The sequence below is a fragment of the Fonsecaea pedrosoi genome (genome assembly GCF_000835455.1).
Source record: "Fonsecaea pedrosoi CBS 271.37 unplaced genomic scaffold supercont1.3, whole genome shotgun sequence".
NCBI classification, from domain to species: Eukaryota; Fungi; Ascomycota; class Eurotiomycetes; order Chaetothyriales; family Herpotrichiellaceae; genus Fonsecaea; species Fonsecaea pedrosoi.
Window position 1 is genome coordinate 1,909,627 of NW_013550613.1, and position 24,458 is coordinate 1,934,084.

Genomic DNA, 24,458 nt, shown 5'->3' on the forward strand with positions numbered 1-24,458 from the left:
CAAGTCCTGTATTCTTTGAAGAATTGTTCTCTTCACCCGTCTTGCGTTCGTACAGAGTTGTAGCTAGATGTTCAAATTCCGATCTGCCTTGGGCCTGAGGTGGTAGTTTTGAAGGGGTTCTTTGTCGAAAAGCTCTTCCTTTGCTCCTTGTTCAGGCATAGCATGATTGTCTCTGGAATGGAAACACAATTGTCAGGCGGTTAGCCGTCATTTCGGGAAGGAGGTTTTCGATCTTGAGAAAGGAAGTCTCATCTGGTCCCGAATCAGAAATCTTGTGTTACCGACAGCATCGAAAGGAATCCAAGGGGATCAGGAGGAACGCACAGAGTTTTGGTGCAACCGTGGCACTGAGCCGTAGGTACGACATCATGGACAGATGCCTTTTGAGATCATGATGGCGATGGTTGTGAAGGGAGAACATGGTACGCGTGCGTCTAGAGGATCTTTAGAATAGCAGTGAGTGCAATGACACAACTGCGTATCTAGTAGGAGAGAATTCGTCCTTGCAGCATCATGCTGTGGCTCGAAAACAGGAGATCAAAGCAGAGGTCGACCTTGCTTGTTGGCACGTTCATAGGTTGTCTTGCTTCAAGCTTCTGACAATCAAAGACGCCCAAAGGATAGCAACGAGCAACGGAGAGACACAAAGTGGTCGTACTCGGGACTTCTGGTCACGAAGAGCCACAGGATAAACCACATCAGCCGCGTGCGGCTTGCTCAATCTTCATCTTGTCGTCCCTGCGCACCACCCCAAGGCTTCAGCCGCATCCTTCAGCCGCGTTCTGTCCCTCCAAGCATTCATCTATTGTGTTAATAGTGTGTTCGGCGGCTGATGACGCCCAGAATCGGGATAGCCCACGAAAACCTGACACGCTATGACACAAAACTCAAATTGTTGCATCTTCTTCTTTCCTCGTCTCACCAACCATCTCTTTCATCAACCAACCTCATCTTCGTGAACGTCAACACCTTCATATTCTTGAGTTTCTTTCTTCCTGCCTTTCTCCGAGGGCTGGCAGGCACGCAACGTTAATGCAGAGACGCAGGATGGACTGAAAGACTGGTACAGTCTCTCTGCCGCAGCGTTGTGTGTTTGTCAGCCCCTCGACCCGATCAAGCATCGACAGAGCAATCTTTGCTCAATAACAAAATGTATTGTGTGCAGACTTACCCCTGGGTCTCCGAGCTTTGACTGATCTTGCACAGATATATAAACAAATGGGACGCTGGTTCCGGTGAGTCATTGTGCCGTCTCATATGTTACCTCCTTTGTCCACATTGCCTTTCATTGCATATCCTCTGGACGACGTGGAAAGAGGAGGACAGACCACATCAAGCGTTCGGCAATTCACAAACTGGAAGCAGCGTGAGAGCTGTTTCACTTTCTCAGCATGTCACCAACCGTGCCTGGATCCTGGAACTCCCCTGACAGAGTCACTTCACTCGACATATTGGACCACAGTCCAAGCAAACTGAAAGGCCCTGGATAATACTTTACCATACAAAAAGTGACTGGGATCAACAACACTTCAAGACCTCTCAGAGTGACTTCACCGAAGGCTTTCGCCACTGGTGTCGGGTCTTCTAGAAGATTTGTCCATGTCGCTGTCACCGGCTCTGAATCACCAGTTGTGGATCCAGCATTCACCTCAAAGTGCAATCAGGACTTGGTCGCCTTTGCTGGCAGAAGAGAGTGACTGTGCTCGGCCTGCGGTGAAGTGACAAGTCGTTGTCACGGATGCCTTGCTGCCTGAGCATGTGCAATTCTTCTCAAGGGGTCTGGGGTATTTAAATCCCTCTTTGCACCTCTGGATTGTTTTCTCTTCTCATCCTCTCAGCATCTGGTTGTTGTTCTTTCTTTGACTTGGTTTATCCGCCTTCTGAGACTCTTGTCCGACATAAACGACGCAATCCAGGAATCAGTTCAACAAGAGCAGTTCTCCTCCTCAGCAAAAGTCATCATTTGTTCGGCAGTTTGGCAATTTGGGAGCTTTGCACGTCGTCCAGCTGGTCTTGGCATCAACATTATAAAAAGCGGCCACTGATTCTTTTTTTCACCTTCAGCCTCTGTTCTTTCTCTTGACAAAGGTCACTCTTCTGATTCATCAGGTTAGGCTCTCTCTTCCTCTTCGTTGCTGTTGGCTTGAATCTCTGGTCATCACCCTGAACCTCTCATCACCGTCACTTCACCATCGTCATCGACAACACTCCTGGGACAGTCTTGTTCTGAGCCAGCAACAGACGACGTGGAATAATCCTCGGTGCACAGACATCAGAGACTTCAGAGACTCCATTGCACATTGTTGCAACCTCTGTTTCTCCAATCATCAGCTCATCCTGCCTCTCGATCTGTTCACTTTCGATCTGACCACTTTTCACTTTTACTTTTCCACTTGACACCTCACCATCTCCCACTCGACCCTTACTCACTCCTTCATCCTTTACAGATCGAAATGGCCTCTTACTTTGGCCGTGACACGCCGCTTGCGGCCTCTGTCACCTCTCCCATCATCGAACAGGCGCAGACCAGACTGAATCAGTCTGAGCGCAACTACTCCCGAACCCAGCAAGATCTCCAGAATGCCATGCGCATTCGAGCAACAACACCAATGTCGGCGGTCGAGACAAATGCCAAAGACCAGGAGATCGCGTCCTTGAGACGCAAACTGAGCGATCAGGAGGCAGAGATGAAGGGTCTGAAAGACACCATTGAGAAACAACGGATGACCATCAAGACCCAGAGCGAGGCCATCGCCAACCCAAAGCAGCACTATGCCACGCCAACACCGAATCGGTTCGGAGGCAACCCACCGTATGGCCCAAACCCAAACATTCAGCCACCTCCCCCTCCTCCTCCACCGATCTTCGCCACGGGAAATGCCATAACATACACACAGCCTCGTCCGACCTTGTCGGCGCCTCCTCACCAGCAACCTGGGAACACTCCCTCTCCGTTTGATGACACCATGAACCAGCACTTCTCGGCTCTCTCAATCAACCCAGCTCAAGGGTCACAGATGCAGCAGCCACAACCGACGCCATTCCGGCAGTCAGGTCACGTCAACGAGTTCGGATCTCCTGAGCCTGCAAGACCATACAATACCAATCTGGCCATCAAGTCCACCCCTACGGGGCCGAAGAAAGGCAACGGTGGAACACCAGCCTTGGGTTCAGCAGCCAGGATACAAACTCGAGGGATACTCAGCACCGGCCCGCAGCAGCCACAGATGCCAGCGTTCCCGAACCCTATCCAGATGGTCATAGGTCCACATCTCATCGTCCCAGAGGCAGTGGTGCGCCAGTTTGCCCACGTGCTGCATATGGCAGAGACATATGCATATTCTCATGTCAACACGCCCAGCACACAGAAGGACAACGCCATGCCACAAGAGGTCAAGGATCGACTGATTAGAGCGGCATCCACAACATCGGCGTTTCAGTTCATGCAGACACCATTCACCCGCTACCTGCTGGTGTACAAGATCATTGTCCAGTTCATGATCAAGACCATCCTCAAGCATGACTGCTTCACCGGGTTCAACCCAGAGGCTGACCGAATCATCGAGACCTGCAAGAATCAGATGTATCAGAGTGAGTCCTTGATGTCCTTTTTACCTAGCACCCAAACCCGTACTGACATGAGCTTTTAGCCACCCCAGCCCAGGTCAAGTACCAGCTACTCACCACCATGGCGGATCAGGTTCAGAAGCTCAAGACCAATCCCAACTTCCACAATTTCGTCAACAACATTGCGCGCGTTCGTGGCAACGAAATCTGGAAGGTCCTCAAGCCAATGATGCATTCAAAGACATCGCGGGACTGGGATGACTTGTACGAACTGATGATCAACGCCCACCAGCTCGCGCAGACGATGTTCTCTGGCTCTGAAGAGTACAAGTTTGACTTTCCAGTCATGGGCCAAGCATTCCAGAAGGAGTGGATGGAGCCAAGGGATCCATTCAAGAATGTGCACACACCGGAGCAGTTGGAGGCAATGGGGGCGACAGTCAGGCTTGGAATTACACCACTCATCAGTGTGCGGACCAGCACTCAAGGAGGACTAGTGAGGTCGTGCACCATTCTAAAGTCATTCATTCTGCTCAAAGCAGACAAGGGAAACTGAGGCTTGGGAGAGAGGGTTGAAAAGTTTGCCGGAGGTGGGAGTCCATAGGGTCGATTTTGCATGGGGGGGAAACAAACACGCCAAGAACATGTCAAATGTATGGAGCTGCCATAGAAATGAGATGGCACAGGGATGCACTTTTCCCCAACACACAAAACTACTGTATCTATGGTTCTTTGTTCTTTTTTTAACCAAGTCCCACCATGTTGCCTCCATTGTGATCACCTTCACCAAGCTTTATGTCCACTTCCTATGTCCAGGATACCCTCTCCATGCACATCTACCCAGCCTCCATGGTGATGTGGCATGGCGCCCTTTCGCCGTGCACGTCACCCCTACATATGCGGTTAGACAGTCAGCTCCTGTCAGCCACAAGTCGTCATGCGATGACCGGATTCTGCCCTGGGGGTATGGCGGCGAGAACGCCAAGTATTCTGAGAAAGAGATGCAAACAGTCGCCCGCTCCAATATGATCAGGAGGAGGTTATATATCACGACGTCCTCCATGTCTCCATCCCCTATTGACATCAACCATTCACTCCTCGTCAGACACCATGCGCAGCTACACTCTCCTCTCCCTTGGTGCTCTAGCATCCGCCGCAACCATTGACGTCAATGTCGGTCAAAGTGGTCTTACCTACTCTCCCGATACAGTTCAGGCGGCCGTTGGCGACATCGTCAACTTCCACTTCTACCCCGGCGAGCACGCCGTCACCCAGTCCACCTTTGAGAGCCCGTGCCAGCCGGTATCCGGGAATGCTATCAACTCGGGTGTCATCAACTCGAACTCTGGGCAGGCGAGTACCATGTTCTCCATGACGGTGAACTCGACCGACCCGATCTGGCTATACTGCGGTCAAGTTGGGCATTGCGCTGCAGGAATGGCCATGGTCATCAACGCACCGTAAGAAAATCCTCAGGTTTTGTGCCTTTGTTACTAACGGCCGAGCAGATCGAACGGCAACACTCTTGACGCCTACAAGCAAGCGGCCAGCAGCCAATCGGGCACCATTCCATCTGATGTGTTTGGAGGTGTCATCGTTGCCAACGTGGACAACGCGGGCTCCAGCAGCAGTTCCCCCGCTGGATCCTCGTCTGCTACTACATCTGCTGCCAGCACGACTGCTGCGACCTCGAGCAGCACTGCCTCGGCGTCCGCATCACCGACAAGCAATGCTGCATCCTCCAGCTTCGGGGTTATGGGTTTGGAGTGGTCGCTCGTGGGCACCTTGTTGACTCCTGCCATGGCGTACCTTTTCTCATGAACCGCGCAGCAGGAGTGGAGATAGATGATGCGACATCTGAACCTTGCAGTTTGCAGTGGCGGGTAAGGGTGCGAGGCTCGCAACACACAGGGGAGAGCTTGCTAGGGCTGCACGAACAGGGGAATGGTTTGAGCCAATGAACCATGGCCGCAAACCAGATGGTTTAATTTAGTGCCGTGCGAACAATTTCAACCTTTTGAACGAACCACCTTCCACTTCCCCCCTTTCTTCAGTCATCGTTCCCGCTCGTCCCAGAACAGATAATGACGGATTGGTTTGAGACGAAATGCGTAACTGAGTGAGTGAGCGAGTAACTTGAGTAACTGAGTAAGTGAATAGCTTAGTAAGTAATCAACCAAACGATTGAGGAAGTACCCGGGTGCCCGTTATTAGTTGACCCCAGTCCCAAGACGAAAAATGAAGGAATTGACTGCGCCATCATACACGCGCGTTCCCCTTTCCCTTCCTTCACCATTCTTTCCCTTTTGCCCCTGCTCTGTCTGAACGGCGTGCTCGTATTATTCTCCGTCCTTCTCGTATTTTATCTGCCCAGTCGGACCTATCACCTAGCTACCCACCATACCTACGAGGCGGAGTAAGAGTGTGAGCGTGAGTACGAGTACCGTGTGCGGTGTACCGAGTTCTACGATAGTTCAGTGGTGCTTGTAACAGGTACGACCCACTCGCCCACCACCGCGGCGTGTGCCCGACCGCCACAGATCCGGAGAGTTGAGTGGTAAATAAGGCTGAAAGCGGCCGCGCCACCGATGAGACGACCCAATAGGGTTCCACGGCGATACATGAAGACCCGGAGTCAGAGGAGATATAAATATATTTGGTCCTGATACTATAGTACAGTGACTAGGCTAGGTAAGTAGTAAGCGAGCAAGCGAGGAAGCGAGTAAGTAGTAGGTCGCTGTGTGTATGACTGTGTGACTACGTGACCAAGCAAGTGAGCAGGTGAGTAAGTAAGTGGGCCAGTGAGTGGGCGGGTGAATAGGTGCAGTGATCGACCATGCATGGATTCATGCATTCACGCGTGCATGCGTGCAGTGCAGTGCTGCGTACGTACCGCAGTGTAGAGTAGATCGCGAGGAAAAGCGGCGTTCCGGCAAACAATTTTATTGCACATGCAGGACGACCAGGAACGACTTAGCCACAGTTTTTGTATGTGCCACTGCCTTTCTTCCCCGGTGTTTTCATATTTCCAAACTAGTGGTTATTTCACCTTGAGTCTCTCTCATTGGCCCTGATAAACAGACGCAGACTGCCCGGATGAGGCACTGTCTTCTCGTTGTCGTCAACGTCGTGCCACCGTCATCATTACTCTCTCAAACCAACAACCAACTACCAACAACCCTCGTCCCTACTTCTCCTTCTCCTCGTCTCTCGCTTTGAGCCGATCTCACAGGGTATACCGATAAAATGGACTCTTGTCGCCCAAATCCAGCAGCTCTTGCTCGGTGTACTTCGCTTTAATGGCCGCCTCGCCCTCGCGGGCCAACAGCTCGTCCCTCCGGGCGTTCTCGCGCCGGTACGCCACGCGGAGCACAAACGCGGCGATGATGCCCATGGCGCACATGCCCAGGCTCACACCGAAGCCGGTCGGGTACTTGGGCGCCTGGGCCGCGAAGTAGATGTTGCTGCCGCAGATGCCGCCCATGTTGCCGACGCTGATGAGTAGGGCCATTCCTACAAGGTGTCAAGGTCAGTGTGTTGGCTTGTCTCAATATATTGTGCACCTTCGGGGAGGTAAGAGGGAAGTGATTGTGTTGGAGTAAGATAAAAAGGTTGGGGATGAGAGAGAACAAACTCACCGACTGCGCGCTTCGAGGATGGCGCAAGGTTGTTGGCCGCCAAGGTCACAACACACGTGAACGGGCAATAGAGACCCGTCGCCACGAAGAAGAGGAAGAAGTATGAGACGCCCGAATACTTGGGGTGTGGGATGGCCAGCTGCGCGATGAAGCCGATGACTCCAATCGCCAAACCGCCCATAATGAACGGAGTCCGCTGATGGACATGGTCGGCCCAGAACGCCACAATCACGGTCGCGATCATCCCAACCACGTAAATCGGGATAGTCATAAGTTGGGCATTCGCGGAACTATAGCCCATTTCCTTGATTACCGACGGCACTGTCGCCGTGAAGCCGTAGGTGCCGATGCTGCAGGCCCAGAAGGGGATGACAGCACACCAAACCCTCCAGTCCGCAAAGCCGGCCTTGATATAATTCCAACTCATCTTGTCGACGTTGGTCACCCTGCCTTGGCCCGATCCGGTGTGCAGGGCGATGCGATTGACGACGAACTCGCGCTCTTCTTTGGTGAGGAAACGCGCAGTCTCCGGCTTGTCGGGCAGCAGGAAGTACAAGGTGAAGGACACAGCGACGGGCGCCAGTCCCTCGAGGATGAAGATCCACTTCCACCCCGCGAGGCCGGCTATGCCATCCATCTTCTCAATCGCAAAGGCCAGCAGCCCTGAGAATGCGCCGGAGAGAGAGGCTGCTGCGTAAAAGACAGCCATGCGGCGTTGCACCTCGTAGCGGTGGTACCAGATGGTGAGCACTGGCAGAGGATACAAGTTAGCATTGTCCATGTAGTTGACTCATTGGTTACCAGTGTGCTTTGCATCGAATCCCCTCTGTCTAGACTTTATTGTAGGCGTGCAGCGGCAAAGGGGAACTCACAGTACGTCGCGGCAGGAAAGAACCCAGCTTCCGTCAGCCCCAGGAAGAATCGAGCAGTCACAAGGCCCTCGTAGGTGGTAACAACCCCCATCAAGGTCATGACAAGACCCCAGAGGAAGCAGAGAATGGAGATCCAGATGGACGGACGGAGCATTTTGAGGACGATGTTGGAAGGGACCTGTTGTCCCCTTAGTATTATATTGTGAACCTCTGATCACTCAGGCCCATACTTCAAACAGTGCATATGGCACGAAGAAAACCGTCAAGGCCGTGTTGTAGCGCATCCCGTAGAGCTCGAGGTCTTCGTACATGCCTGCGATCTTGGCATTGCCGATGTTGCTTCGGTCGATGTACGCGAGACTGCACTTGGTCAGGATACAGTAGCCCGGTATTCAAAGCTATATCGAACTCACAGGTACAAGACACCGAGCAGTGGAATGAGGCGGTAGTCAATTTTCCTCAAAATCCTTTGGACTTCCTTCTGGTCGTAGTGAGGCTCGATTTGCTCCGCATCGTAGCCGTCGTCCACGGTACGGAGGGCGTCTGTTCCATTAGTATTGTCGGGAGTATGTATTCCAATCTCCTTCTCGTCAGCGCCGTATTCGAGCCTCTGAGTATGCTGTTTTTCAGTCATTTTTTTTCATTGAAGAATAAATCGTTTGGCAAGAGAGACTTTCGCAAAAGCAAGCAAAGGGGAGAAAACTCACGAAGAAGACATGATGCCAATCGCCCTCAAGACGCCCGTTTATGAGACTGACGTGCGACGAGGAATATTGTCATGCACCTGGAGCTTCAGGTGTGATGTCCACCGGAAAGCAGTTCGACGACTTGGTGCCCCAGCTCGGTAGCAGGGGCTGACCTACAACCACCGGACTTGGGACCTTGAAAGTTTTCTAGAACCAACCCATTTTGTCACGTCAAGACCAATGACCCTGTTCTTGGGACTGACACACTCCAACTGCCGATCTGCTCTTGACGTTGGAAACGGTCCCTTGGCAAATGCAACGTGGGGATTCCATGTTTGGGAATATGCCCAGCAGTCGTTCTCGTCCACCGGGGCAGGCACTTGGCGGGCGATCATTCCACCAAAGTGAGCGTTGGAGTCACGTAGTTCGGGGTTGGGAGGGGACCTGCCCCTGTGAAGCGAGAGACACTAGGCACTCACAGCGCATCGGATGATTTTCATAGAGAGTAGTAGTGTGATTCATTGACCTCGTCCAGGCTTGGCCCCTATTCAAGGTCAGCCTGGTGGGGCTGACGCTTGTAGAATAGATGTGGGGTATTAATTATCGATATTGCGGAGACAGAACCCGGATCGATGCTTCATTCGGAGGACTACCACTAGAAGGAGCAGTCTTGGGAACTCCGTGGTGGCTTTTGGAGAAAGTTAAACATCAGACTGTGTATGGAATCTTATGGGCGACAGTTGCCCTTATCCTTGGCTCTGCTGTACATCAATCTCTTGTATGAAATTTGAATAGCATGGGCACGCTTAGTAAAGACTGGCGGAATCCCCAAGAGGTCGGCTGGCGGACGACACTTTACATGCCAGTATGGTTGAATGAACTGGTTAGTCAAGAATTCCATAATGTGTAGAGAGAGTCAAGCGCAACAGCTGGAAAATGTGAATGCAGGTCTCAGACACTGTCATTTATCCAAGCCTCGCGTACGGACCGAAGCGTGGAAACCGCAAACACATAGTCCGGGATGAGCAGAGACAGGAAGATTGTTGGGGAAAACGTCAATCGATTTCACGTGCTGAGCCACTGTTCAGCATCCTGATTTTATCTGTGGAGGTATGGCTGAAACTCAACGGGGTGTCGACACCATCACAGGTCACGCTTGTCCGAAGACTATAACAGGTCAACTCCAGCACAAGACCTAAGGGAGAATAGACAACGTTAGTAACACGGAGACCACGTCGCGAGGGACAAGTTGAAGCACGAAGCACGGTGATCATGTTGAAACAGTGCGGAATGAACCATGAATAGCCGCATTGTGATCAAATGTTTTGTATTGTCGAAAGCACCGGCCACGGGTTTGCACAAGTACTTTTCTCATTCAGTCGCTTAGAGCAAAGCCTTCCGGCAAATCGAGACGACGAACGAGCGCATCTAGGGTCATTCCGAGCCGACCTATCGCTTCTTTTCCATGGACTCCCCAATGCACGAAGAAAGCCCCCTTCGTATCTGCTCACCGTCCCCCATCAATCAACATTCGGAAGAGGAAAGAACACACTGAGCATTTTCATCAACCCCCTTATGCCGCCGTGATGGCCTTCTGTCTCCGAGCAGCTCGCTGTCTGGTGGACAATCTTGTTCCCTTGGCAACACCCAACTCCTCGGCCTTGGACACGGCCTCCTCAGCTTCCGTCAAGATCAACTCGATGTGGCATGGGTTGGACATGTACGGGTTGATACGGCCGTGGGCACGGTATGTGCGACGTCGCTGCTTCGGTGCTTGGTTGACTTGGATGTGTTTGACGATGAGCTTTGAGGTGTCCAGACCCTTGGTGTCGGCATTGGCCTCGGCGTTCTTGAGCAGACCCAACAGGAACTCGGCCGACTTGACAGGCCAGCGCGCTTTTGAGACACCGAATTGTTTGCCTGCGGAGGAGAAAAATGTTAGCAAACTGCATTTAGGATTCGCGCCAGATAGCATGGCAGAAAATCGGCCCCTTCATCTAAACTCGTCCCCATCATATTGTGAAGATTGCGCCCCAAGACCCTCGACAGAGTGCGTTTGTAGAAACATTCTCCCAAGAGATGATCCACCATTCTCTGGCTCTCAGGGTTGGCGTACCTTGTGCGGTCCGTCCAGTGCTACCGGCATATCTTCTCATTGGCACAGCCTCCTTGAGTTGTTTGACATTTTCGAGGTATTGGAGGGCGCGATCGAGTTTCCATCCGTTGATGGCTTGAGCAGTCTCGCGGGTGTTTTTGAAACTGACTCGCAGGTAACTGCCACGGCTTCGAGCCGAGCGGGCACTGGGAATGCGTTCGGCGGGGGCGTAGCGGACCTAGGTGGCAGAAGTCAGTCATCCGCATAGACTCATTTAATGGATTCATTTCGAGGCAAAGCAAACATACCATCTTGACGGGTGTGGGAGTGAATGAGATGGTCCTAGTTGTTGTTGTCGATTCTACCTCGAAAATGAAGGCCGCACACTACGGGGAAATTTTGGTTGTGGGAAATGCCAAGACTGCGATTCTGCGCACATTGAGAGGGATGTGCGAGGCAACTATTCCGAGTCTTGCTGTGTGACTCGCCTTGGCATGAAATGACGCTAAGCCGTTTTCAGCCTCCAATACTTCACCTTTTTGACCTTTCGACGTACTCTGGTCCTTGTTCGCACTCTGGTCCCTCAGTTCTGATTCTTGATTGAAGCTCAACTTGATCGTACAGATCGTCCCTTGTTCGCTGAGCAGACAGCCCTGTTCACACACAACAGAAGACTCTCTCTCACAAGAAACACATACGGGTTAGCCCACAAGCATGCTCCGTCTTCCTCAATTTCCTCCTTGTCTCTGCTACTGCTAATCCGCATCGGCTCGGGGATCGTAATCACCACCTTCTGTCTCTTCAGTTCCACCTCGAGCCAGCGGAATATGTCTGTACCAATCTTCATCATCTGAGATCTCCTCGTCCTCAACCGCTCTGGCCATGATCTGTGCCTTTGTCTTCTGCTTCTTTTGCTTCAGCACAGGGCGTTCAACTTCTTCAATCGTCTGGACCACTGCCGGGGCGTCTGCTGCATCGTACCAATATTCCACTTCAGTCCCAGAGGCCTCTCTTTCTTCGTCTTCCTCGTCTGTGGACACAAGGGCTGCCCCTGCCAATTGGCTGCCTTTACGCTTAATTGGCATTGTCTGCGGCTCTAGAATCGCTCCGGCAATGGCATCCTCGTATCCAGGATCGCCAGGCCTATACAATTTGCCGTTGATGACTTTTGAACCTGTCGGCCTTCCCCGCTTGGACTCGTTTACTTCGAAATCGGGGAAGTTAGAGGTGTATTTGGAGGCAATTGGGTCAAGCGAGAGTTGTTGGCCATTGAGAATTTTCAGTTGCGTCCTCCAATGTTCCAGTGTATCCTTGTCCCGTGTTGTGTCGTATTTGCCGACCTCAAGTCCGTTTATCGTTTGTAGATCCAATGCTTCAGCGCGAGTATCCGCCCAGTACCAGAGAACAGAGCCCATATCGGCCTCTCCCAATCGTCCATCTGCCTGCGTAGCGTAGACACGACCATCTTCAATCCCTTTCAAGTCGTAATCCAGGGATGGTTTGATGCCACTTGCCTTACTCTTGGCAGACTTGTGTTGCAGCAACCCCGTCCAGAGCTGCACAGCTGCACCTTCGCACAGTCTTCCAAGGATTTGGTCGTGCGAAATCTCATATCGCTGATGAGCTTCGTGCAAGCGGTACCATGGACCGTAGAGCGCTGAACCTACTGGGCGGAAGACTGTCTTAACCTCGTCTTGAGACACCGCTTCAGCACCACCGGGTTGGGAGTTGGCATCCTCAGGTTTGAGCTGATAATGACGGCTTTGGTCAATGGTGTAGCCTCTGCCCACCAGGGTTATGTAGGATCTCGTCGATAGCAACGGTGAATCTGGGGCGACGTGCTCCGGCTTGATGTCGTCAAGATGAAGTCTGACTGATTCAACAACCAGCACATCAGTGCATCCTTTCCCCTTCTCACGTGGGGCGATTCTGACGGCATCTCCGACCGTGATTAGCTCAGGCCCTATGTAAATACCCTTGCAGCGAATGGTGGCGTAAGGCCAATCTCCCTTAAAGTACCATTTCTCCAGAAGTGAGATACTAGTCATACAAGTCAGAGCATGTTCGATTGATGGGTGCCATTGATTCCTCGGAGTTCCTCGGAGCAACATCTGCCAGTGACTCAAGGGTCGGATATTCCGTAAGGGGAGATAGCGGTATTGTTTGGACATTGTTTTATCCTCCTCATCATTAGGATCCGGAAATGTTTCCACTCGGAAGCCTCCGGTGTTAAGATTGTTCTGCTTAGAGGGAAGGTCTTGGATATCCGGAAAATCGATGGGTCCATCGGTTGCAACAGCAGACGGCACAGCCGTGATAACTCCACCTCTCCAGGTAGGTAAGCCGTGAAAACATTTCTGTGTAAAGGAATAGAACTTGTACTCCTGAGTCTTTTCATCGAGCATGAGGTAGTGCTCATGAAGGAAGATTGGACAAAATAACACAAGTTCTCCGACTCGGGGCACAAAGGCGTGTTGATGCTCGATCAAAGTCAAACTCCGCTGAACATGATCTATCCCAGCCCAGTCTTGAACATTTTGAGTCGTCCAGGAGTGCTCAGCTCTCCAGTCGATGGAGTGGGGTTCTCTAACGTCGTCCTCGATTCCGGTTGTGCCTCCTTTGCTGGCCTCTAGTCTCCTCAATTGGTCTTTAAACACGTCTTCCGTCCCTTCCGCGTCCTGAGCGTACGGAGCTCCTGCGGCTTTGATATGGCGCTGCGGACGATTTGAAAAAGACCCAGTCGCACGACCAGCAATGGAAGTTGACCTTGACGAGGATTCGCTTTCAAGCTGGTTTTCCCTTGGGACGAGGAGCTGGTTTTCTGAGTGAATGCGAAATCGACGTTTGATCGGTTCCGCTTTGTAAGAGCCACAGAGTATGCATTCACAAATACCCTGCATTCCCGACATCAACCAAAGGAAATGTGGTTGAAATCGAAGAATGGAATCGTAGTACTTGCCAGACTGATGGCCAAAGAGTCGCTTATAGGTCACGCCTGTCTTTCCATGCTGATCTATTTCGAACACGGCATAGCCACGAGGGAGGTGGTCGAGATAGTAGTTCAGACCTGTGTTCAGGATCAGAAGGGTTCAACATCCATTTCATTGGTGGTCACTCATCTGACCCAATGACATTGTGAGGTTGAGTAGCAGACGCGACAACATTGCTTACCCGCTCGCTGGATGCCCATCTTCTCTGACCATGCTTTTGCCAGAGTGATCAAGTGCCGTTCTTCAGAACTAGGCCTGTAGGGTTTGGGAGGCCAGATCCGTTGGTCCGCATCACTGTAGGGCTGGATAGGAAGGACCTGCCACTGACCCTTTCTACCGATTATCTCCCAAGAGGGGTCAGGGCGGGAGGCGTGTTTTCCTGACATCTTAGTAATTCATGAGAGAGGCAATAATGTGCGAACAGAGAACCATGACGAATGAGAACGAGCGGTGATGAGGATGAAGAATTGTCTGGGGGGAAATGCAGTTTGAAGTGAAATGATAAATCAACCGTGCAGAGCGACTTTTAATGTTTGCGCGCGTCAGAAGTGCCTCACCCGCGTCTATAAACATTTCTTCTTTGAGGACAGAGACATTCTCAAAACTGTCTAGAGAAACTTGAAAATGAGAGTTTAAATTGACATGATTCACGAAACACGAAATATAGGGAAATTCACCTAGTTTGATTTACAGGCGATAAAACTTTACATGTACATATACAGCATAACATCGTTATTTCCCTCCCTCTGCTCCTGGTATCAAAGTCCGCTCCAGCTTGATCTGGAATCTCCGTCTACCCTTCGCAAGAAAACCATTGAGTCCGTCATTTTCCATGTCATAATATAGCTGCCATTGTCGCGTGGAGGTGTCTTCGACAGCCACAAAGGCCTCGCTTTCATCAAAAGTTATACGTTGTTCGTCTTCTGTCCAATCCCACGGTCCGACATGGTGCTCTATACTGGCTGATTTATTGCCATATCTCAGCTCCATCGTGTCTTTGTCCACGTATATCCAGTTCAACAGCGGAGGATCGTCTCGAACTTGGCTAACAAGGCCCATGGGAACGGGAACTCTCTAGGACAAACCATCAGTCTGGAAGTTCACATAGCACGACTTGGGGTTGATTTGGGGTCACTTACCTCGTTGTCTGGATACTCGATATAGAACGCTTCGGCGACATATCCTTCTTTGCACGGATTCAAAGCTTCATGCGGCCCTATCCACACACGGTCATCTCTCAGAACGAGTCTCTTCTCGTGGATTTCACGTATCCGAGAGTTCTGGGCTTCACAGCTGACGTCGATGTAGAATTTTTGCATGCGCCTTGCATCCTTCTCGCGCTCCTTGTGCTTCTTCTGGCCATGAATAGCTTGAGCGACACCTGTGACGGTGGGAATCGAGGTGAGGATGAGAAGTCCGATGACCATATTTCGGCAAAGGGCGCGGCTTCAAATAGGCAATGATAGACTTCTGAGAGTCTCTAAGTCATCATTTAGACGTTCTTCGAGCATTTCGACCTTTGTGTCTCAAGTCTTGTTGTCGTTAAGAAACATCAAGGTGCACGCAGTCGCCACAATGTTGATGTGGAGGGGCGTCCGCAGGTGCGTCAGTCATTGCCGCGTCACTTTCCCTCTGTCTCATTCGGCCCCAATTCCCCGCCACTGACCTGGGATCGCCCACTTTGCTATGCAACTATGGTCGCAGTTCTCGCCCATGGTCATGGTGCTTTTGTCCCCAGTACATCCTTCCCTAGCCGAATTCGACACGCGCAGCGTCGCTAACTGATCTAGAACTTGGGCCGCGCGAGATGGCTGATCAACCGCAGGAGTCATCTCGGGACAACCTTCTCTACGTCGCAGAGAAGACCCTTTGGCACCTACAGTTTCTGAGTGCCTGGGTGCAGGATGACTGGTCTACCTCACCTAGCAAAAGAACTCCCCATTCCCTCGGTCGAAGTTACGGCCCCTACTTTTGAGCAACATCATTCTGGTTTTGGTGTCCAATTTTGCAGACCTAGAATCTCCTGGCGGTTTTGTACCACAAACGACCATGTCTATGGTTGGGTCCAGACAGCCTATCAGCTTGAAATCCGTCCTGTAAGCGGCGGTGAGACTGAGTTATACCATGTCGACAGTTCGGTATCAGTACTCGTACCATGGCCTCCCCTTTGCAGCGCTTTGAAATCCAGGGAGCAACGGAAGGTTCGTGTCCGGTGCTATGGTATGTATGGTCAAGATGAAGAGAATACCTCGCGAAAGGTAATAGAACTCTCAAATTGGTCAGACTGGAGCATGGTCGAGGCTGCTCTGCTTGACAGCCATGACTGGGCGGCCAGCATGATCACAATCAAGGGTTCTGTCCTCCTGAACGATAATGGATCAGCCCGTCCATTGATTTTTCGAAAACGGTTCTTCTTACCCTCCAACAGGACAATCAAAATGGCCCGACTATATGCCACCAGCCATGGAGTCTACTTTGCACGTCTCAATAACAAGTCAATCGGAGACGAGTGTATGGCACCAGGTTGGCAAAGTTATAACAAGCGTCTCCACTACCAAGTCCATGATGTTGGGGGCCTCCTTCTGCCTGGTGTTGAAAACGTCCTTCTGCTTGATGTAGGACCTGGGTGGTTCGCATCAGCCTTGTCCTGGGTCTGTCGAAGGTTTGTTTACGGCACCGAGCTTGGTATCCTGGCGCAACTAGAAGTGCAATTCGACGGAACTGATGAGCCGTTTATTGTCTGTACAGACTCTTCCTGGACGGCTACCACTTCAGCTATTCTGAGTAGCGAGATCTACAATGGAGAAATCTATGACCAGCAACGAGCCATAGAGATAGGTCGGGCACATGATGAGCTGTCCCAGGTCACATGGAGTGAAACTAGAGTCTCAAACATCGCTGTTGCACCTCTGACCTCGCCCAACGGGCCACCAGTACGAGTAACGGAACGCCTTCGACCGAAGTCATTTTCGAAATCTGCATCTGGTAAAATCATCATTGATTTCGGACAGAATATCGCCGGTCGACTGTGCATCAGGCGTCTCCTCAAGCCTGCGGGACACAAAGTCACATTCCGCCACGCAGAAGTAGTTGAAAACGACGAGCTGGGCACAGGTCCGTTGCGCACAGCGGAAGCGAAAGACACAGTGATATGTGCAGGAACAGTCTTGACAGACTGGCAACCCAACTTTACGTTTCATGGGTTTCGATTCGTCGAAGTGTCGGGTTGGTCTGAACAGGACGCTGAGACGCCCTTGACGAAGGACAGTGTCGTTGCGGAAGTGATGCATTCTGACATGCGAAGAACGGGTTGGTTCTCCTGCTCCAATGATGAGGTAAACCAACTACACAAAAACACAGTGTGGAGTATGAGGGGGAACTTCCTCAGCGTACCGACTGAATGTCCTTCTAGAGATGAGAGACTGGGATGGACAGGTGATTTAAATCTCTTTGCACCAACTGCCACCTTTCTCTATGATACTGGCGGGATTCTGGGAGATTGGCTGCAAGATTTGTATGCCGATCAAATGGACAATCACAAGAACTGGAAGCAAGGAATGGTACCGCTCTATGTACCAAATTGTCTGACAGGACTTGGCCCTGAAGATGACGGCTGGCATCACATGCAGAATGGAGTTTGGGGGGACGCCGCAGTCATGGTACCATTCCAGCTCTACATGACGACAAAAGATATCAATATTCTGTCGCGCCAATATGACAGCATGAAGCAGTACCTTGAAAAGGGTGTCCGGCGTGGTGAAGATGGTCTTTGGGATCCCTATCAATGGCAGTTTGGCGACTGGTTGGACCCCTCTGCGCCGCCCAATAACTCGGGAAGAGGTCGGACAGATGGTACCTTTGTCGCAGACTGTTTCCTGATTGAGTCGACGGAGAGAATGGCCTTCATCGCCGAAGAGCTTCAGAAATCGGACGATTTTTCTGACTTTGGTGCTACTCACTCCCAGCTATTGATGGCTTTTCAAGCGAAATATGTGACACCAGCAGGACTTCTGGTCCCTGACACGCCCACAGCACATGCGCTCGCCATCGCCTTTGACCTCTTGCCTTCCGACGAGAGATCTCATTTCGTGTCCAGTGAACAAGCAATAGCCGCGCGCCTCTCCCGTGCCCTTCGCTTTGACGACTTCTGTATCTCAACCGGCTTTGTCGGCACGGCCTTTCTGCTCCCCAGCCTCACGAAGTCCTACCAGGACACGCTGGCTTACCAAATGCTTCTGTCACGATCCACTCCCTCATTGCTCTATCCAGTCCGCATGGGCGCAACGACAATATGGGAGCGTTGGGATAGTCTTAAGCCCGATGGCCATATCAACGAAGCCAGCATGACAAGTTTTAATCATCACGCGCTGGGGTCTGTCACAAGTTGGTTGCACGAGAGCGTTGGTGGGATCAAGGCCGACAGGCCTGGTTGGAAAAACATCCTGATTGAGCCGTGCGTTAATCGGATGCTCTCGTATGCTGAAATCATCTACGAGTCTGTCTATGGACGCATAGAATGTCGCTGGAAGCTGGATGGCAACACATTCAGCATGGACGTTACGGTCCCCCCAAACGCTCACGCCTGCATTGTTTTGCCTGAAGTGCGTGATAAACGAGCTCAAGGTTTGGAAGTTGATGGTTGCTGGGTGGGTTCCGGGCGATATCATTTCAAAAGCGAGTATACACGAGCTGATCATCCTGTCGAACCCATCCTTCCTCCCTGGGGAAGGTCGAGTTTCTGATATCGACAGCTTGATTGTTCAGTCTGGGTTTCACAAGCTTCTGTGTCTGAACCTTTGTCAATGATACCATGCCGCCAAATTTAACGCGAGCACTCAGACTCAGCACACCGTCAATACCTAGAGCTACTAGTTCATCCCTGCACCTCTGGACATACGCGGTGGCTTGTGACCTAATAATACGGTCAGGGACTCGCCGCAAGCCTGCTAGATGTATAATTTGATAAATGAAGCATATTCGCCGAATACGTCGGGGCGTGAATCAAGCATCGTTGACATTTGAAGAGAGCGCTCTCGTACTCAGATGAATGCTGAAAAGTGGTAGGAGGGGGCGAGGGTTGTTCGGTCCCGGAAAATATATACTCCGAGTTCTTGGCATCAAACCCAAAATCTCGCCGTCTTCGAAGCTTTTGATGCTTTGATCAGGACAAGCAAGTTTCAGAACCCACCACAACAGGCGTCAGTCTCACCCGTGTATCGCGACACCTCCTGTCTGTATTGCATAGGATTTAGTGGTTCCCAATCGTTCGAACAAGCCATGGATGCTCTCAAACTGCTATCCCGCTCAACGGGCCTGAAATCAAAAATTTCGAGACCGTCGCCACAAAATATCCCTTCTGCATCAGGACAAGCACTCATTCAGGATGCAACAGAGTCTATTGCTAGCCGAAAACGGAAGAGAGAGCCGGGTCAGGCAGATCGTGATGGTACCCATGCGACAACGTCTACACAACTGTCCGAACAGGAAATCCGCCAACTCCACAAGAAACACAAAATCAAGATTGTGGATTTGAACCGCTTCCGCTCCTTGGGTAGGTCGTCGGAGTCAAGAAAGGCGCAAAAAGAACAGTCGCGCCTCTTTCCTCAGCCGCTTACATCTTTTGACCAACTGCGTGCGACTTATGAAATCAACGCGACTCTGGCACGAAACATATCAGACCAGGCATATTTCGAGCCGACCGAGGTTCAAATCGCCACCCTTCCACTGCTATTAGAAGGTTTGGATGAACAACGAAATGCCGAGCCTGATCTCTTGACCATCGCACCAACAGGAAGCGGCAAAACTCTTGCTTTCCTTATTCCATTAATCGAGAAGATTTCGAGGGCTCATCGACACTCTGGGCCCACTGTTGACAGACATATTCGTGCCATCATTCTGGCTCCTACAAAGGAATTGGTCTTCCAGATAGTCAACGAGGGGAGGAAACTGACAACCAAGACGGGTGTGACTATTACAGCAGCAAAGAAAGGGATGAGACTTTTTGAAGAATTAGCACCTTCATGTGCAGAGGAGTCTGAAGAAGAGGCAGAGGCGGATCAAAGTGAGGATGAAAGCGGACCTGTCATGCGCTCGGCTCCCGTCAAGACCGACATTCTTGTCTCGACACCACTCAGCCTCGTACATCTTCTTTGTCCGTCTTGGGAAGAAGACGGAGACTCATCTCCGCAATCTTTACCCGAAGTGGAAACCCTGATATTTGACGAGGCAGATGTTCTTCTTGATCCGCTCTTCCGATCTCAAACGCTTGCTGTTTGGTCTGCATGCACTTCACCTTCATTGAGGGTGAGCATGTGGTCGGCAACCATTGGAGCTAGTATCGAGGAGCTCGCGGTACAGACCATTTCGGACCGCCAAAGAAACCTCGAAGTGTCTCGGAGTCAATATCCATTACTGATTCGGACCATTATCGGCTTGAAAGATACGAGCTTGCCAACAATTTCACATCGACTGGTATACACCGCGACAGAATCCGGAAAGCTCCTCGGCATGCGTCAACTACTTCATCCAGCACGGTCGATATCGACTTCGAAACGCCAAGGCACCGACACTGCGCCTCCCCGCCCACCGTTTCTAGTCTTCACACAGACGGTCGACCGCGCGCAAGCATTGTACAACGAACTTCAATATGACATTCCAGCCCAGGCAGGTGGTTCATCCCGAGTGGCAGTACTCCATGCTTCTCTGTCGCAGCGTGCCCGGTCATCTGTCATGGAAGGTTTTCGGCAAGGGAAAATATGGGTTTTGATCACTACGGACCTTCTGTCTCGTGGTGTGGATTTTCGGGGAGTCAACGTGGTTGTAAACTACGATATCCCGACCACTGTTGCAGGGTATGTGCATCGCGCAGGAAGGACGGGGAGAGGTGGGAGAGAAGGAGGTGTCTGTGTCAGCTTCTACACCAAAGAGGATATTCAATACGTGAAAGGCATAGCGAACGTGATTGCTGCCAGTCAGAACACCAACAAGGACTCGCACGAAGCCGAAAATAAGGAGCTGGCTTCACCCACGACATCAGGAATTCAGCCTTGGTTACTTCACGCTCTACCTAGCGTCTCTAAGTCAGCAAGGAAGGACCTCAGATTGCATGGTGTCAAGGCCCGTCGCGCTATCCATGCCGATGATGACGAGAAAACCAAACGGATGAAACGAAAGGCCAGGATTGGGACACAGAGCGGTTACGAGAGAAGGGAAGCGAACCGCAAGCGGGACGCTGTCAAAGAGAGTATACGAGCAAAGAGGCAGGTGCACAGTCCGCAGGAGAAGGGAGAATGGAAAGGCTTTGAGTAAGATTGCCATAACGGAAATGTGCTGGGAAGAGTTGGCAATTGGCACGTTCCGGTGTCAAGGGCCCTAGACACGGACTTGTTTTGCGTACCACATTGTATCGAGTCGACTTCTTCTCGGTGGCCTAAATTCGCCCGATGTTCGGTCGATACTGCTTGAGCCAGCTATGCAAACGAACACAGACGACAAGTGTCGATCATCAAGACCGGATACGGCACAAATGCGAGACAGCCGTGGTATTTCAATATCAAGCCTCGCAACACGTAATCACAGCGCACGACAATCATAGTGTTTTCGCTGCAGAACACAGCTGATGTTCGAGGGTCTAGAACGCTCTAGCTTTGGTCGAGACAACAGCCCTGCAGCAATGCAGTGTCAGGGGTGGCTTCGCCTGTGGCGCTGGTGGGACAGGTCCGATTGAGTACCTGTACGACTACCAAGTACTCGTCGAGTCATTGCAAGCCGAGATCAAAAGCCGACGTCGCTCCCTCGAGCCCTTGAACTCGTATGTGGCGGCATCGGAAACGACAAAAAACGCCAAATCGTTCTGCCACGCGGCATCGAAGATCCGAGCCGCAAGAGAAGAAGCCTCCCGTGCTCTCCACTTCATCAACGTCGAAATTTTCTTGTCCCACATGCAACTCACCTCACACGTGCTTCTGGCCGGAAGAGCCCATGGCACCCTGACCAGACAACACCACTACGGAGTACGTGTATTCGAGTCATTTGCCGAGTTTCCTTGCTTGAGTAGCCGTGTCAGAGCGAGTGCAATACTCCGAGCGGGTGGTTCCGTCGTCCCGTTGATTAGTGTTCCCGACAGATCTCTCGTGGTGTCGGTGGATCAGGTGGCATGCATGGGCTTCACCTCAGCAAAAATGGCGTGGTCAGCGCCGCCAAATCTCGCATCGGAGAAACGTTGGCCATGAGGTCAATTCCAGGCCTTGAAGTCGGAATGCTCTCCGCGAGAAACACGGAACCAGGAGCGATCATGCTCATTTAACCTTGAATGCTGTATCGGACTTGCGGTACCGATCACTTTCGACAAAGCACGGCATTGAGTTGATCGTGGCTACTGCTAAGCATCTGACCTTTGCTCGAGTCAACAATGAATATGAGGTACGAGGTACTTCCGTGCCAACTCCGACAAGAAGCCCTGTGGCCTGACCTGACCTGCTCTGCTCTGACTTGACGCCTCCTTTTCCGGGAACATTGTGCAATGTGATGTGATCGGTACCGCTTCGCGATCTTATATCCTTGGATTATGATCTTGCGGAGCCAAACGGACTCGCGGCTCCGCGCAGCAATACTTTTCCTCGTCTTTGTCCTTGTCCTTTCCATGTCCGAAGTTTGGGCTGTTTTCCGTCACTGCCGAGTAAAATTCAAGATACTCGGCGATATGTGCGGGATACCTACTATTCTGTAGACAGCTTACTCGTGCGAGAGCTTGAAGCATACTTGAAAATTTGTTTAAGTCCGTTCGATCTCCGCAAGCAATGACAGACTCGTTCAGGTTCTCGTTCTCCTTTTTATTGTCACTTGCACGTTTTACGCTTGGGCTTATACTTGTTGGTAGTTACGATAGACCATGATAGTTTCCTCCTCCTTCACTGTAAATGTTCGCATCGTGAACTTGATCTCGAACTTGAACTCTTTGAAATGGACCTCCCCAGTGATATACAAGTACATACAAGAAGTCTATCGTGTTCAATGATCTTATTGTCCGCGTAACGACAAGTTCCTTTGGTACCTCCGCCCGGTGATGCTCAGGGGATGTATACCATACCGCGTGATACTGAACTATACTAGGTACTACTTGACTTACTTGTACTTGTACTTACCTGCACCCATGTGTACTCGGTGTCGGAGGACTCTTTTCATCTTCGCCGTCATACCTCATGAGCGAGTGAGCGAGCACTAAAATTGAGTGAGTGCATGAGTGAGTAGTGACAGCTCCGAAATAACGGAGCGACGCAGTAAATTCGGAACGTCTCTACTCTCATCTGGTCTACAAGTATAGGAGTATACAGTTCCTTGCGAAAAGCCAACGGCGTGAGAGAGCCTCGCATGGGCATGAGGTGCGGATGTAGGACATTTCTCGGAGACATCAGATCGGGTTCAAGGGCAAAGCCAAGGACCATGTACCAAGTACCCAGTACCAAGTACACCCGTACCAAGCACAACTAACTACTGGTACAAGGACCTAGCCAACTAGCATACAAGTATGTCTGGGTAAGCAGCAAACAGGTGACATTTGATAATGTACAAGTAATCGACGGCGGCCACATGCCGGGGTCTAGACCCGAGTCCATTTTGCTTATTCACTCGCGACCAACAATACAGACCTTGTAGGTACTTGAACTCGCACCCGGAGGTAGGTACGTACAGCCCGAAAAGAGATTTCCATGGACATCGTCCCCCCTATTATCTATATGTTGCTGCTGATTAGGTAGATCTAGATTCGATTCAGATCTGACCACGTTTGGTCAGGCCTCAATCATCAGACATCAACATCAGCATCAGCAAAAATGCAGATTCCGCTTCCGCTCCCGGTTCAGCTTCAGCTGACAAACGCGGTCCTTTTCTCGCTCACAACATCTCCGAAGTACCCTCGCAGGGTGGATGGATCGAGCTTCGAGCAAAGTATGTAGTACGGAGAACGGAGAACGGAGTGAGGAGATGGAAGGGACGGAATATTTTCCAGTATTCCATGGATCATCTGTCTGAGACTCGCTCGTCGAGTCGAGCAATGGTGTGACAAAAGGCACCACGGTTCCGCATACTTGTCCTTGGATACGACCGCTACCACTACCCCTTCCGCTATCGCTGCTCGCACGGAGCGGAGGCTGTGTTCCGCTGTCCATAATCACCCCTGCGGACGGGGTATACTCGGTATGGCATTGACTGAGTGTCGCCCTGGGCGGTCTAATATCGGATTGAGAAAACCCACCACTCGAGCCCCAAGTCACACCACACCTAGCAGGGCGGGCATCTTTACGGACAGAGTGAAAAATGTCGCGTCCTGCGAAGTTCGTCCGGATACTTGTCCTTGTCCTTGTACAGTAGGTCAAGTTGAGCATTGCGTCGGACCTCTCCGATCCATGTCCGTTCAGCGTCTCCCTGGCACGGAGGATTCTTCATCGCAGTCCTTGCGGAGAAGATACGGAGCATTGTGCCGCGAAGAGGTTCGGAGCTGATGGTAGGTGTTGTGAGACCTGTATGAATTATTATTACCCCGTCTGCTCGTCAGTCACACGTTGAACCATGGATATCCCATTTTCGGCGACGGCACTCTTTGGTGTCTTGGA

The 24,458-nt window shown here is 51.3% G+C and overlaps 8 protein-coding genes across 8 annotated transcripts; 4 read left to right on the plus strand and 4 right to left on the minus strand.

The window, feature by feature from the left end:
• Positions 1 to 2,453: 2,453 nt before the first annotated feature.
• Positions 2,454 to 4,123, plus strand: Z517_04588 (uncharacterized protein; the record flags this gene model as incomplete). Its single annotated transcript, XM_013429916.1, has 2 exons — positions 2,454 to 3,591; positions 3,651 to 4,123. The coding sequence occupies 2 exons, from the start codon at positions 2,454 to 2,456 to the stop codon at positions 4,121 to 4,123; spliced, it is 1,611 nt and encodes a 536-aa protein (XP_013285370.1).
• A 554-nt stretch (positions 4,124 to 4,677) lies between these two features.
• Z517_04589 (uncharacterized protein) lies at positions 4,678 to 5,388 on the plus strand (the record flags this gene model as incomplete). Its single annotated transcript, XM_013429917.1, has 2 exons — positions 4,678 to 5,027; positions 5,076 to 5,388. 2 exons carry the CDS (start codon positions 4,678 to 4,680, stop codon positions 5,386 to 5,388), a joined length of 663 nt encoding a protein of 220 aa, XP_013285371.1.
• Positions 5,389 to 6,793: 1,405 nt separating this feature from the next.
• On the minus strand, positions 6,794 to 8,711 carry Z517_04590 (uncharacterized protein; the record flags this gene model as incomplete). Its single annotated transcript, XM_013429918.1, has 5 exons — positions 6,794 to 7,080; positions 7,206 to 7,955; positions 8,078 to 8,255; positions 8,308 to 8,437; positions 8,491 to 8,711. The coding sequence occupies 5 exons, from the start codon at positions 8,709 to 8,711 to the stop codon at positions 6,794 to 6,796; spliced, it is 1,566 nt and encodes a 521-aa protein (XP_013285372.1).
• A 1,625-nt stretch (positions 8,712 to 10,336) lies between these two features.
• Positions 10,337 to 11,169, minus strand: Z517_04591 (60S ribosomal protein L17; the record flags this gene model as incomplete). The annotated part of the gene is made up of 3 exons (XM_013429919.1): positions 10,337 to 10,683; positions 10,880 to 11,096; positions 11,167 to 11,169. The coding sequence occupies 3 exons, from the start codon at positions 11,167 to 11,169 to the stop codon at positions 10,337 to 10,339; spliced, it is 567 nt and encodes a 188-aa protein (XP_013285373.1).
• Positions 11,170 to 11,613: 444 nt separating this feature from the next.
• Z517_04592 (uncharacterized protein) lies at positions 11,614 to 14,234 on the minus strand (the record flags this gene model as incomplete). The annotated part of the gene is made up of 2 exons (XM_013429920.1): positions 11,614 to 13,925; positions 14,030 to 14,234. The coding sequence occupies 2 exons, from the start codon at positions 14,232 to 14,234 to the stop codon at positions 11,614 to 11,616; spliced, it is 2,517 nt and encodes an 838-aa protein (XP_013285374.1).
• Positions 14,235 to 14,580: 346 nt separating this feature from the next.
• On the minus strand, positions 14,581 to 15,275 carry Z517_04593 (uncharacterized protein; the record flags this gene model as incomplete). The annotated part of the gene is made up of 2 exons (XM_013429921.1): positions 14,581 to 14,922; positions 14,988 to 15,275. The coding sequence occupies 2 exons, from the start codon at positions 15,273 to 15,275 to the stop codon at positions 14,581 to 14,583; spliced, it is 630 nt and encodes a 209-aa protein (XP_013285375.1).
• A 477-nt stretch (positions 15,276 to 15,752) lies between these two features.
• On the plus strand, positions 15,753 to 18,590 carry Z517_04594 (uncharacterized protein; the record flags this gene model as incomplete). The annotated part of the gene is made up of 1 exon (XM_013429922.1): positions 15,753 to 18,590. The coding sequence occupies one exon, from the start codon at positions 15,753 to 15,755 to the stop codon at positions 18,588 to 18,590; it is 2,838 nt and encodes a 945-aa protein (XP_013285376.1).
• A 535-nt stretch (positions 18,591 to 19,125) lies between these two features.
• Positions 19,126 to 21,156, plus strand: Z517_04595 (uncharacterized protein; the record flags this gene model as incomplete). The annotated part of the gene is made up of 1 exon (XM_013429923.1): positions 19,126 to 21,156. The coding sequence occupies one exon, from the start codon at positions 19,126 to 19,128 to the stop codon at positions 21,154 to 21,156; it is 2,031 nt and encodes a 676-aa protein (XP_013285377.1).
• Between the last annotated feature and the right edge of the window lie 3,302 nt (positions 21,157 to 24,458).